The 14,242-nt window shown below is 38.2% G+C and overlaps 1 protein-coding gene and 1 long non-coding RNA gene across 3 annotated transcripts; both read right to left on the minus strand.

The window, feature by feature from the left end:
• Positions 1-817: 817 nt before the first annotated feature.
• Positions 818-2,103, minus strand: LOC143890823 (uncharacterized). The gene is made up of 2 exons (XR_013255255.1): positions 1,569-2,103; positions 818-1,464 (listed from the first exon to the last, which is right to left on the minus strand). It is a non-coding gene; the product is annotated as an uncharacterized LOC143890823 (long non-coding RNA).
• Positions 2,104-3,451: 1,348 nt separating this feature from the next.
• On the minus strand, positions 3,452-13,460 carry LOC143889553 (putative protein phosphatase 2C 9). 2 transcript variants are annotated; one of them, XM_077393804.1, is made up of 6 exons: positions 13,235-13,460; positions 12,995-13,077; positions 11,560-11,805; positions 10,832-11,108; positions 4,512-4,666; positions 3,452-3,935 (listed from the first exon to the last, which is right to left on the minus strand). In XM_077393804.1, the coding sequence occupies exons 2-6, from the start codon at positions 13,037-13,039 to the stop codon at positions 3,795-3,797; spliced, it is 864 nt and encodes a 287-aa protein (XP_077249919.1). In that variant the 5' UTR covers positions 13,040-13,077; positions 13,235-13,460; the 3' UTR covers positions 3,452-3,794. The 2 variants fall into 2 exon arrangements, with proteins under 2 accessions (XP_077249919.1, XP_077249918.1); XM_077393803.1 differs by having other exon boundaries at positions 12,995-13,097.
• Positions 13,461-14,242: the final 782 nt, after the last annotated feature.

Below are 14,242 nucleotides of genomic sequence, written 5' to 3' on the forward strand. Positions count from 1 at the left end.
TCTAAAACAAGAAAACCTAAAAAAACCATCTTAGGTAGAGTATCATGCCTTAGTAATGCGACCAGTCTCATCTCTTCCATAATTTTAGTTGTTGACTAAGTTGCATGATCTTCAAATGTGGAACCCGTTCGGGCCGTTTGGATATGCAGATTTTAGAATCTTAGATTTCCTCAAAATCCTCAATAGGAGACAAGAGAAGAAGGAGACGGTCAGTTTCGCTTCTCTTTAAAGAATTTTTTTTATGGTGGCCGACCATACACCAACAAGGGCAGAGAGAGAGAAAAAAATCCTCCACCTTGATTTTTTGTCCAGCATGAGTAGGGGTGCAACTCGGGCAGACTCAACCCAAACCTCGTAGGTTGAGTTCAAGTCGGGTTCGGGTTGGGTTTTCCCAACCTAGGTTGAGTTCGGGTTGAGGGGTTGGGCAACCCAACCGAGTTCAACGAGAAATTTTTAATAATTTTTTCAGTTTTTAAGCTTAAAATCTCGAGTTGGGTCGGGTTCGGGTTGGCAAAAAGGGCTGCTCGGGTTGAACCTCGTCCGGTTGGAACTCGGGTTGGGTCGGGTTTGGGTTGAGTAAATGGTTGCTCGGGTTGTCCTCAACCCGAACCCGACCCTCCCGAGTTGCACCCCTAAGCATGAGCCCCCTTTTTTTACTTTTACCTTGATAAAAAATCGAGGTGGTAGATATTTTCTCTCTCTGCCCTTTACATATAATTTCTCCTCTTTTAGAAATCTCTCCCATCCTGAGATTTCTAAAACCTGGAAAAATGGAATGATCTCCTACTCTCTCACAGATGTAAAGAAGAGCAAGAAATAAGAAAATGACAGCTGGTCTCCTTCTCTAGTCTTTGAATCAGCCTAATGTCCTTGAATTCCCCCCACGGCTAGAATCTGTACTGTTACATGAGTTGCTTTCTAATCGATTATGCCTTTTTTTATGTTGGACTGCCAAGATTGTTCTCTTAATTCATAATTTACTTTGATATATGTCCTGTAGATCCTCTGCTGATCTTGCTTGATGTTCATTGTTCCTGAGAACATACCCATCCTGACCATGATAGTAGTTAGTGCCATGCTCTATAATGTTTTTGCTAGCAGTTGCATCATGGGTGTATTTTTTACTTGCCTTCATATCCATTTCCATTCTCACCCGCCATCTATATTTCCATTTTTCATGTCCCCAGTCATCTCGACCAAATTTGGGCTTCATTTTACTCCCCCTGTTTTCACATTCATAATTTTACCCTGGTTCCAGAGCGATTGGCTATGTGGTTGTTGACTTGCTGTGGTCCGAAATGAATCCTTTTTCTTTGTCTAATATGATTTTTTTATTAGGTTATTTTATGAGGAAAGTGTTCCTATAGCTCAGATAAAGCTTATCTGAGCTATAGCTGCCTCCACATCTTTCGGGGGATCACATTCATCTGAGAAAAGCCTTCAGCGACGGTCCCTAGCAAATCCCTGTTAAGATAGTGAGAGCTTTATCTCGAATGGTAAAACTCTTGGAAAATATACAGATATTGACTGATATTGGCACTACCATGATTTTATAATGGGCAACTCACCTAGCTGTTCTTTTTCATATTTTTGCTATGCAAGCTGGGATTGAACCTCCAACCTCAGGGCCGAAGAACATAGTCTCTCTTTAACCTTCTACCGAGGGCTTTTTGGAGAGTGTAATGGCTTTTAACTACTGGTTAAATAATCAAAGACACTGTCAGGTCAGTATCAAGATATAACATGAGCCCTAAAAAACCAAGAAAAGAAAAACCAAAACAAAAAACAAATTGGAATGTACCAGAGCAGGAAAATCCAGAGTAACAAAGGATACACCTGGTAAATAAGTCCTAAATCTCTGGGTATTAATATATGCCCCCAGAACAAAGCCATCAAGATATAGATGCAAAAGCATCTCTCTCTAGCAGCTGAAAGGAGGGGCAATAAACTAAATTTAAAAAAAAAAAAAAAAAAAACAAATCTGGAGATAGGAGGAGGCTAACTGAGCCCTCCGATTAGATGTGGAGATCAGATCAACGGCTGAAATAGATCTAATCTCGGGCTATCACCGAAATTGGCTCATGACGAGAACCCTAGAAATAACGCTGCTAATGGTGAATAGAAGAAGCTCTCTCTGTACGAGTATTTATAGAGAGAGCCAGAAAAAAAAATCCAAGAAACCCTAGCCAGCTGTTGCGCTTACACTGTTGCCATTGTCTGTCCTTTAAATTACGGAAATGCCATCACTCTAGAAAGTAAGTGGGGCAATTTTGGTGGGACCCATTGTAGATGTGACCTATTGAGGAATCTTGACCGTTTGATTGGTGGGTTGGAAATAGAAATTGGTCAGCATTCAATGCCCAAAAGTCATTTGATCCGACGGTTAGGAACTTTTAATCAGTACTCAAGAATTCCTCCAAAATAGAGCTATTCGGCATGGGGATAGCTATTCCCTAGAACTGCACTACCATCTCCCCTTTTTCCTTCCCGTCCTTTCTTCCTTCACTTACTTTTGTTAGGGTCCTATGTGGGGCCTACCTAGGTCTGGACTTGGTGAGACCCATGGTCCTAAATAGGTTTAAAGGGTCTAGCCTAGCACTATCCATCTGTTATGTGGAAAGGACTACCTAGAAAGAGCTGCTTGGTAAGAAAAAACCAAATTGAAAGCTGTCACAGAGTGTACCATCACCTCCACTTTTCCTTCTCTTCTCGTTTTAGTATAACAGACTTAACCCAGAAAACCATTTAGTCAACCTTGTTTTGTCCTGGGAAGTTCTTGACTGAGTTGAGTCTTGAAACATCCAATAATCTTTTTCTTTCTACCATTGTGTTCATAATAGCCAATCTCCTGCAATTTCATAAAAGAGCCAAGGAACACAAGACCCCCTACGTTCAATCTTTCATGGAAATGAAATCAAACTTGCTGAATTACAAAGAACTATTTTAAAAGAGAAATGATTTATGCGCTCCAGTGTTCTGATAAACATGCGCTCCACTGGTTTGTCGTGTAGTATTTAAAGGGATGTCAGAGGATATTACGGTTTTCAAAAAGCTCTTAAAACCATTTAAATCCTACACGACAAACAAGTGGAGCGCATGCTTATCAAAACACTGGAGCGCTGAAATCATTTCCCTTTTAAAATGGAGCAAGTTCGACATCAATTTAGAGTTCACTCAAATTCAAACTCGGCGAAGATAAAGGTGAGTCGACTCGGAAGAGTCGATGATTGAGTAGGAAAGTTTCTAAACAGTGTTTGAATGATGTTCAATGGTTTCATGTTTTCTTTTCATTCACAAAAGAAAAATCAGCATGTTCCTCCAACCTGTTGAACCCCACAGTTTTCTGTTATGATATTCTCCGACGAACAAAAGAAAAAAAAAAGGAAAAAAAAAAACCAACTTTCCATTATCCCCACAGTTTTCTGTTCTGATACTCTCCGACAAACAAAAGAACGAAAAAAACAAAAACCAACTTTCCATTCATTAATTAAATAAAATACTAAAAATACTTTGGTGTCAATAGAGATAGCTTCGCAGTCTCCATGGAATTAAAAACAGGGAATATATGGGGTTGCATTAATGCATTGAAATTAAACAATATCAAGCCAAACAAACTAAGGAAGAGATAAATTTACAGGAAGAAAGTTGAGGGAGATGTGACCTTTTCTGATTTTTTTAGTAGTGCTGGTTTGATGAGAATCACCAGAGTTGTACAAACACTGCCATTGGACGTCTAGACGCCTTCCCAGTATGAAGAAATTATGGATAACGAGGGGGTGAAGGGTTAATAGCCTTCACACCCTAAATCGAACGACGACACAAGATATGTCGTCCTTACTGTCTCTATCCAATGCTTCGGAAGTTAGCTGCTTGGCCGCAGCCTGTGGGTCCTTGATCTTTCTAGCAAGATTGACCGCCTCTTGGTTATCCATAACCTGGATAAATGATATGTAAAAAAAAACCATTTTATATAGAAATGATTTCAAATATAATATGTGCAACGAAACAGAGAGAATGGATTGCTGATATGGGTGCAATTTGGATCTGGTCGGGTTGTGCTGTTGCTAAAAAGTGAATTGGAATCAACCCAAAACCAACCCGAATTTATGGTAAAAGCTCACTTGATCAAAAATCAAAATTATGGTAAAAGCTCAACCCGAATTCCCAAAAATTGATGTGATCCATTAGCCAGAGACTTATTTTAGTTTTTTTTTTTTCATGATAGATTTATTTAGCTATTTTATTAGGGATTAATTTCTATTTTTAGTTAAAAAAATTTATAATGAGGTGGACATCCCCACATCTAGGATAAAAATTATAACTAAAAATAGAAGTAAATTCCAAATAAAATAGCTAAATAAATCTCTCATGAAAAAAAAAAACTAACTAAAACCCTAGGCTCTGATACCAATTAATGCGAACCCTAGGTTTGCGCCTTATTGGTACCAAAGCCTAGGGTTTGCATAAAAAATTAACCCAAGTTGCACCCCTAATTGTATAAGATAAGTAACCTTCCATAGGCCGTCACTTGCAAGAATGAGAAGTTCTGTATCTTGATCAAAATCTGCATGTTCTATGTCAGGTTCTGAACTTAAGTGTGATTTGAGGCTCTTGTCACCAAATGCGCGAGAAACAGCCAACTGACCATTAACTCTTGGGACATCCCCTGAGAAAAAAGATGAATAAATATTTAGTATCTATATCAGTAAAGAAAGAGTACAAAATTATCTTGTCAGAATTCCTTGGAGAATAAAACCTTGGGGCTCAACAACACCTTAGAGTCTTTCCTAACACTTGGAACTACTTAGAAATTTCTCCTCTTTGGAGAGGGTTAGTTACAACTTATATTTTCTCTTGAATATGTTATTCTAATAGACACTTCCTGAAATTATTAGCCACTTATTAGCCACCAAATAAAAATATTCTATCCTCCAAAATTATAAATAGTTTCCAACACATATGACATGTAGATAAGTCCTAATTTAATTTTTTGAGCAGCAAATTAATAATTAAAAAAAACAATTATCATTTCCAATACTAGTTGACACTGACACTCCATGATCCAGTGAATGGTTATATCTTGAGCAAAAAGTTGGTCTCAACCATTTATTCGAATCAGTGCCTAAATTTCTTATAAGTTGGACAAAAAACTAAAAGTTATTTCCCTCCCTATGAATATGACGTTCTCCAAGTTCTATGAGCTCACAAAATCTGCTTTTTATAACCGTATCTACTGAAGATTAGGAATCATGAAATGGGCAAATTTTTGGCATTAGCAATGACACCAAGGGGGAAAGTAGGAAAGCAACGCCTAGAAACACCTCTTGGTTGAACCGTTTAGGATATCATGATGATAAAAAAACTACATCCTTGTTTATTACAAATATTGTACACATGGCTCGACCCAAGAAATATCACTGATAGCTATTATACTGTGGCTCGATTCAGGTAAACATGCGGCTTACCACTTGAGGAACACCATAAACCTTTAGCCTAGTACTCATTCGCAAGTGCATCAAATGGACCCTCAAGTACTGTTTGATCAGATTCTTCTCCTTGAAAGGAATTTTCGAGAGGTAAATCGAGGCAATCCAGCGAAGGGAACCCTGCCCTTATCCCAACCAACGGGCATGCATGTAATCAAGTGTAACAATAAAAAATAGGATGTGATCCAACATTAAGGCACGCATCACGTCAAAAGATGGGTGTTTCCTGGGTTGCAAATCCATGCAAAGAGGAACATGCGCACCAAGGGTATCATACGCTCTTCCATTCCCTCAGTTTGATCTGAAATTATTAAAAACTCAAGTCTTTAATTAACCTTGGACGACGATAAGGCGACCGCCCTTCAGCATGGTCGGCCTACGGGCAAATGAGGTGGGCGATTACTTACTGAGGCCAAATCTCCGACCAAATTTTCTAACTATGGATTTTCTAGAATGCAATGATCTTACTTCAATCTCCTATTCTAGTTGCATATATACATTCGTCCCCATATCCTATCCAAACACATGTATGTTCGATCCATTAAAAGCATTCCCAGATTATGTGAGGACCAATGCCTCAAAAATCAGACAAGGTACCCTTCACAAAAGGCTATCACCCACCTAAAAAGTTGACCACCTTTATGGGGGGGTCAATCACCCATGAGGTCCAATCTACAGCTTGCAAAATCTTTTTTTTTTTTTTAATCTGTGAATTCTCCCATTGCCCTCAAACAGCTAATCGAAAATCATACAAGGTGATCACCTTCACAGGGGGTGATCACCTGCCTAGAAAGTCGACCGCCTTAATGGAGAGGCAATAGCCCGTGTGGTCATTTCTACGGCTTGGAAAAATTTTAAAAAAATTCTATTAATCCTCCCATTGCCCTCATCCTTGAGTCTTCTCTTCTTGTGTCTTCCACAGTCAGACTCCAGTCATCCTACCATTGTTCCTAGAAAGCACATCTCCAGTCATCGTAGAGATTCCCACTTGGCCTGTCAATAGCCACAGATCATCAATCACATGTCTCCTATATTCCAAAGGTTTGATTTTCCTCCAGAACATCTCCCAATGGCTGGTAACCTGGTCATTGTAGAGATTCCCGCTTGGCCTGTCAATAGCCACAGATCATCAATCCCGTGTCTCATATATTCCAAAGGTTTGAGTTTCCTCCAGATCATCTCCCAATGGCTGGTAACCTGAACGATGCCACGTTCCGCAACCATCTCATCAAGGATATGACTGAGCAAGTGAAGACACAAATGAAAAAGCAATAAGATATGTACCCACTGTGAGTTGGAGTTGACTCATCAACAGTCAAAGAAGAACTTCATAGCCTTATCACTAGGTGGAGGGCTAAAGAATCTCACCTGCATAATCAGCCTGACAAAGAAAAACTAATGTAATCCAGCCATCATCTTAGTCGGGTTTAGTTTTTTTTTTTTAAATGGGACTATTAGACACGTGTTATTGCTCTTTAGGTAGTATCTTTATTTGAAGTATTAGCATTTTACTTAGCCTAGATGTGAGGGATATCCATATTGAACCAACCTAACACTCGATCCAACACCTTGCTAATCATCTTGCAATATATGAAATTATGAACAAATGATCTGCCAACTCCACTTCCTACTTGCACAGAATGGATGGTGCACTAATTTTGTAACCTAATTTCGTAACCCCAGATTAAACACTCTAATTTCGTAACCAATCAAGAGCATTGATCTTTATTCAAAACAACAGTCCAAGTAAAGGCTTGCATCCTAGGAGGGACCAAAGGGTTATAGATTCGACGTCACTTCATATTGGACTTCTCTTCATCACAAATCAATCTAAAAAAGATCTAACGAAGAACGATTCTCTTAGAACTGGTACCCAAAATCTTCAATCCTTTTCTACGTGTGAAGTATTAAGAGTTCTAAAGCAAGCAAAGCATATAAAGGACACTCCTAAACTCATCATCTTTTAAGTTACAGTAAAAAACCCATCACCAAACTAACCTCCCACAACCCTCTCATTACATGGAGGCATGGTGACCCCTTCAAAGGGTAAGTTACCAATCCAAGTGTCTTCAGAACCTAAACACATTTCTTCTCAAACAAAAAATAAAAGAACCTAAACACATTCCCAACCCCAACTCTAAATCTAATCCCTAGGTTAAATTCACTAATTTCACATATAGACTTCCTAGCGCCCGAGCCTTGACCAATAGACAACAAACCCCATACTTTCATTGCTCCCTAGAGAACTTGTTTATCCTCTCCAAACCCCCATAATCTCTTCCCATGGTGGAAATTGCTTCAAAGAACAAAATTTCCAAGGCCAAGGCCACCACCCCTTTTAGATTTGCACACTTTCCCCCACATCACCAGAGATGTTTGAGGCATTTCTTCTCTTCGTTTCCCTCGCAAAAAGTTTTTGTGAAGCTTATAAACTATCCAATCCACCATCTATGATTCGTGGACACAGACATGAGTGTCACATGTCAACACAGACACGGAGTGTCTACACAGACTCGGAGTGTCGAACATGGCAAACCCCCAAAATTTAGAAACAGGGACACGGCTAAAATAGAAACTATATATGATCCAACATCAAATATTAATTAAAGAAGAGCTAAAAAAGAGTTTATAATAAAAGAGGTAAACACAATATGCAATAATAAAAAATAATGTCACACTTGACACCGCAAAAAAAAAGTGTCCACACCCACATTAAGCCTAACACTTATAGTAGTACATTTAAAAGGTCCAAAGGAGTGTCGACACGGGTGGACAAACAAGTCATGTCGGACATTGCATGACACGTGTCAGCAATAAATTCAAAGTGTCCACTAAATCATAGTCCACCATTGTAGGATTTTCAGGGTATGTCATCTATAGTTTCAGTCAGAGTAGACGACCTATAAAATAGCCTGACCAGGCGAATTTGATAAACTGTTTGTCAAACGATTTTCTAAAATACTTGCATGTTTTGAAATAGATTTGAAAATGCATTTGAGGGCCCATACTGCTTGACTGGAAGGTATACTGAGAGTGGGCCTAGGCGTAAAACCAACTTGAGATAAAATAGGGGAAAATGTCGACACAATATTTCCCCAAATTCGTGTGATACAATTCGTTTTAAATTTGAAGTTTCATAGAATCCTAATTCAAATTGGACTACAAATTGGATAGAAAATGGGTGGTTGAATTTGAGAGGGCAGCTTTTATGGGTAATTTTCCAGCCAAAAGACGTTTGATTTTTTTCCCACCCAGCAACTTCCTTTGCATCTACTCCACAATGGGGTCCATAGCTTCAATAATGGAATGCCAAAACCAAGATGGAAGCCAACATAAGAGATCACAAAGTGATCTTTACCACATCATAAAAAAATAATAATCCTGCCTAACTACCTCTCTCGACAAAGAGCCTGCCTCCAAATTCGCTTTACAATGAATGTGGAGAAAGGATAATTGAAGTTTTTAGTCAAATCCAATTTTTCATCAATCAGAATAGTACGGCGCCAAGGGAAACTGCTTCTCTTTGAAGTCCACTTTATAAAAACCAGCAAGCTACCTTCAACAATAAAGGAGAATTAGATGAAAGCAGTGTTTAAAAACGCGGATGTGACGCGGAACACGGACAAGAAAAATCCTTGTCAACTCGGCGCGGACGCGGCCAAGAACGCAGTTGACGCGGTCAACACGGTCATAACTCGGGAGAGTCAATGAGGTTTTTATTGACTCTACAGGGCAAAGCGGAACACAGATGTGTACGACGCGGAACGCGGCCAAGAAAAATCCTTGTCGACTCGGGCAAGTTCCTTGTCGTGTCAAAGAGTTTTTAAACACTGGATGAAAGAGGCCTTATTCCCTGCCTTAATGAATGTACCACCACACCTTTTGAGTCATTGATCCTCAGCGGTCCCAAATATACCAATCCAACGTTGCCCAAGTTCTCTCTTATAATACCCCTGAGACTCACATAGATAAAGAGTGACCTCAAGCAATATAGAACATCAGCAACATCATTCATTTCTCCCTCTTTTGCATTTTTCCATTAAATCATTGGTTTAGATTAATTATTCATTACTCGGTTGAGTTGACGAGTTTTTTGAAGAAAAATCAAGTTGAACCCTGTAATTCAGCAATTCAATTTCCAGTTGCTTTTATTTCAAAGCAAAAAAAGCATTACGATATTGATATAATCATATAATGCATACATGTATAACTACAACTTATAATTCAATCAAGTCATGACCATTTTTGAACAATCGAAGGCATAATCTGCACATATAAGAGACAACCAACAATTAGAGACAATTCTAGTCAGATTTTTTGTTCTTTTTTTATCACTAAATAAATTGCAAAAACATGATAGAAACTGAACTATGCCTCTGAGTTGTACAACATGACATTAAAATATAACAGCGGGTACAACACTCCAAGCTAACAAATATTAATGATAGACAAAAAGAATGGAACATGTTGAGAAGCACATAAATAATAATAATTCAAGTTTTACAACAAAAAAAGAAAAAGAAAACTTAATTTTGGTGCCCATTTCCTATAAATATAGGAACCAGCTGTGCAAAATAGCAAAACAAGACTAACTTTACTAGTGCAATATTTTTCTTTATCCAAAGGGGTTCCCTATTCACTTCGAAGTGTGCCTCATATTTCTACTCAGAACCTTAGAAGCAGGAACCTTCTCTCGGGGTGCCGCTCCCACCTTGAAACCTCGATTCGGCGCTCCTTAGGAAGGAGCTTCCAGGGAGCGCGACCCCAGAGAGACGGGAACCACTCTAATGACGCTCCCAGCCTGTTTCTATTACTCTATAAGTCCCACCATCATTATCTTCCTTACTTCATGGGAGCAAGCACAAAGGCTTGTGCATCTTCAGAAGGAACGAGGGACGAGTGTACACAAATGAAGATGGTGAGGATGGTTACAAATTAGCTTTTAGATGTACCTAAATTTTGAAAGATACATATGAAAATGGTAAGAAACAATTTTTTTTGATGTATTTGAATTTTGAAAGATATATAAAGAAAATATTACATACACGCTCCCATGACGCTCCCAAACTTAGACTCTTCTAGACCCACGCTTCCCCGCTCCCACTCCCGCACCCGCCTTCGCACCCGCACCCGCTTCGTGCTTCTAAGCTCAGAACCTGTTTTGCTCTACTTCGAAGTTCGAATGTGATATCACAGAGGGAAAGTATTTACAGAGAACCAAGCTTCCCAATATCTATGGTTCAGCACAACTAATTGTTTCACATCCATAGTGGACATTGCATCCATATTAGTAGAATTAATGAGAACAAATATAACTCTTCAGAAAAAAGGTTGCTATGAAGAACCTGGCATGTTTGAAACGAAGCCACCTCTTGTCTCGATGCTCCCACGTTCCATGTTGGGTTCATGATCAATTGTCATCTGTACTGCTCGTCCACTTTTTGAAAGAACTGCTCGTGAATCGCCAACATTGGCTATCCATAACTTTTCACCATTTATGAGAATGGCAGTGACAGCTGTGGACCCACCTCGTCCCAAGTCGGGAGTGTGAGAAAGAATTGCTTGGTCAGTCCTCTCATAGGCTTTTTTAATGGATCTATCTGGATGGGTCCAAAACTCTTCCTGGAACAATAATAACCATACATGGGATTAGACCATAGTTAGCACAACGTGATCGGCCAAAAAACCAGGACGAGAAAAATTCGAGTTTAATACGGTATTGGTTGAAAAAAAAAACGTAGTCAAAAAAATGTAAACACAAAAAAAATGGGTTTAAAATTTTGTAATTTACAAAATATAGCGGGGGTAAAGTAGGAAAGTTGGTCAAAAAACGTGTTTAATACGTTTAACAATGTGTTTAAACTTTAAAACATTTTCCTAAAAAAAATGGAGTTTTTTTACTGTATAAGTTTTAAACGGAGTATTAAACGGCAAACCAGTAAAACATGTTTTTTTCCTCAAAAAAATGGCGTTTAAAACGCTGTTTTGCTAACTATGGATTAGACAAGAAAGTTCATATCAATCAGTGGTGTAACCAAAACATGCAATCCATAAGATTCAACCAACATCCCACCTCATTTATAATATTTGATAACAAATGTTTTTGTAGGTAAGCAGGCACACTATCTCCCAAATGGCCATCATAAATAGCAAACAACCCAAGCTCATGTCCCTTTTTTTGAACAAACTTCGCGACATGATAGTCCTCCATAGGATGGTTTGCCTTCCCTTTGACAAGGCTGAATCCATAAGTGATCTTAATTGGACCCCGATGACTTTTTCCTTTACCAGAACCAACTGACGAATGTCCTCCTATGGGCTAAACAGCAAAAACCAACTTTAACCACAAATTTAAACTAGCATAATAGAGCACTAGATAATAGAATTTACAAATATGGAGACTCAATAAATAGACAGGAACCTCTATCTGGTGTAACGGTTATTACACATTAAAAGGAAAATGTGTACGAAAATTGGAGTCCCAAAACCTACAAACACTAAGAAACAAGCATAATGACAAATCTCATTTTTGACACACTTTTTATTTTCTAGGTTGATCAGATACTCATTACTAAGCAAACCCCTTTAAAAACCATATAACGAAATCCACGCATTTAAATTTGGTGGAAAACCCACGTCCAATAATTCAATTTTAATTGAAAAAAACCCATCCCCATGACCATGAGGTATATGCGAGGTTCATATATAATTACCCTAAACAACAAACAGTTCCTCCTTTTTCAACAAAAAACAACTTAAAAAAACCAAAGTTCTGAAACCAGATGACTTCCCACAGACCTAAATATCATTTTCCCCCTTTACTATTTCACAAGAACCCAGAGCTACTATTGAATTCTTAATATCCAACTGAACCAAAGTAAAGCTTTTAACTATTTCATAAAGATAAAGAAAGAAAAAGATTGCCATTTAACCACCCGCAATTAGAATTCAATTTCAAAGCTCAAGTAAACTAAAAAGGGAAAAGAATTTAATGAAAGGAAAACACAAACCACTCTAATGTCATTAATTTTCAAATCATGAAACTAGTTTAAAAGAAACTGTTACATGCCTAGATGGGTCCCACTTAGGGTGGAATTAATAAATTGCGTACTTTGTGGAGTTTTTTCTATAGTTGTTTGGTATGACTAGGAGTCTTAGAGATAAGGGTTAAGGTGTCTAGAATAGCTTGGGTAGGAGTTTTAGTTTTAGAGGGAGTGACAAGTTTGTTTTTTATTTGGTATAAATAACATGTAAGTAGCATTTTTCAAAGGAATGAAGAAATTTATGCTAACACAAAGGAGGAATAAACCTTATCTTCCCTCTAAGAAGATCAATCACGTTGTGAACAGATTTGGGTTTGTAACAGAAACCAACTAAGTCTAATCAGTCATTCTTAACTAACAAATCCACATAAGAAAAAGCAGATGCATAGATAAAAAAACAGTACACAAACAAACAAGTATGGAATAAAAACAGGAAAAAGCAAAAATTAGGGGAAATTTCTTTACCTGGGAGTAGACAGAATTAAAGCAGCATAACCTATCTTTACACATCGACACCCACTCGATTCCTCCCACTAAATTCTTAACATCTACAAAACCCAAATCAAAACTTCACAAAAACCCACCTTAGAAAACTGATATTCATTCAAAAATTCCACAAAACTAAACAGAACCCAACATAAGAAACAACATAAAACCCAACAAATACATAAATTCCCAATCTGGGTTTTTCATAATTTGTCTTACCGATTCTTCAATCTGCTCTTCTTTGTTCTCTTCTTCTAATAATCGAGAAAAAGAGGGAGAAAAGGAGCTTGTTCTTCAAGTGTAATGCAGAGAAAGTAAAACAAAAGCAAGAAAAAGAGGGTGTAAAACCTTTGTACTAAAATATAATAAAATAAAGAGGAATTGCCAATGTTATGTTTTTCCGAATTTGTAACCGTTTTGGGGTGGTCTTTGGAGTGCAAAGAAAAGAAAAAGGGTTCCACCAGCAGGACCTGCTCCCGTTGACTTTTGTTTCTAATATTAGAATCACTCTCATTCACTCGTCTTACCCTAAATAATCTCACACTATGCTCTCTTTTCTATGTACTTAGAAAATGCCAAAAAGGAATAGGCCCTAAAAATCTGAAAAATACTAAGGTAACTTTGGTTGCAGTTATTTACCTCGTTTGGCATTTTCTAGAGTGTCCTTTTGAGTGTACGAGTAGTCAACAGGGAGGAGACAAGCATTGGATTTACTTTTAACTTAGTTCGTAGAACAGTGGTAAGTAGTGTTTGGTGGTACCAATGTAGAAAGTGAAGAGAGATAAAAGGAAGAGAGAGAAAAGGAGAAAAAGCATCATATTCCCCCATAAATCCAAGCAAAATTTTACCTTTCTTGAATTTTACGAGGAGGAAAAAAGGGGGGCATGTCAAACATGCAATGATTAACCACGAGACATCCCTAGTAGTCTCTAAGGATTTCAATCCTATATTGACAACCAAACAAGGGGTGGGGTTTTGATGATGTGGCACCAAGATGCCAAGTAAAACCTCTAAGTCATCCCGGATTTTCATTTACGATGAGATGGCTACGGCCCGCCACCTCACATTGGTAGGGTGTGGCTGACCCCGCCTTTATATCATATGAGGGGTTTTGCTGACGTGTCACCCAAATGCCAAGCAAAAACCAGAACCATCAGGGATTGGGGATTGATAGACAGAACATGTCGTATCTTTTCTTTTCTAATTCATGGATATTTTTTATTAATT

This window comes from Tasmannia lanceolata, unplaced genomic scaffold (assembly GCF_043159265.1).
Source record: "Tasmannia lanceolata isolate RefF3 unplaced genomic scaffold, GAP_Taslan_0.1 ptg000013l, whole genome shotgun sequence".
Lineage (NCBI taxonomy): Eukaryota > Viridiplantae > Streptophyta > Magnoliopsida > Canellales > Winteraceae > Tasmannia > Tasmannia lanceolata.

Coding starts and splice junctions, on each gene's coding strand:
- LOC143889553 (XM_077393804.1), bottom strand. CDS start 13,039: ATGTGTAAAGATAGGTTATGCTGCTTTAATTCTGTCTACTCCCAG. Junction 11,109..11,559: donor TATCAAATATTATAAATGAG/GTGGGATGTTGG, acceptor TTATTGTTCCAG/GAAGAGTTTTGGACCCATCC. Junction 3,936..4,511: donor CAAGTGACGGCCTATGGAAG/GTTACTTATCTT, acceptor TCATTTATCCAG/GTTATGGATAACCAAGAGGC.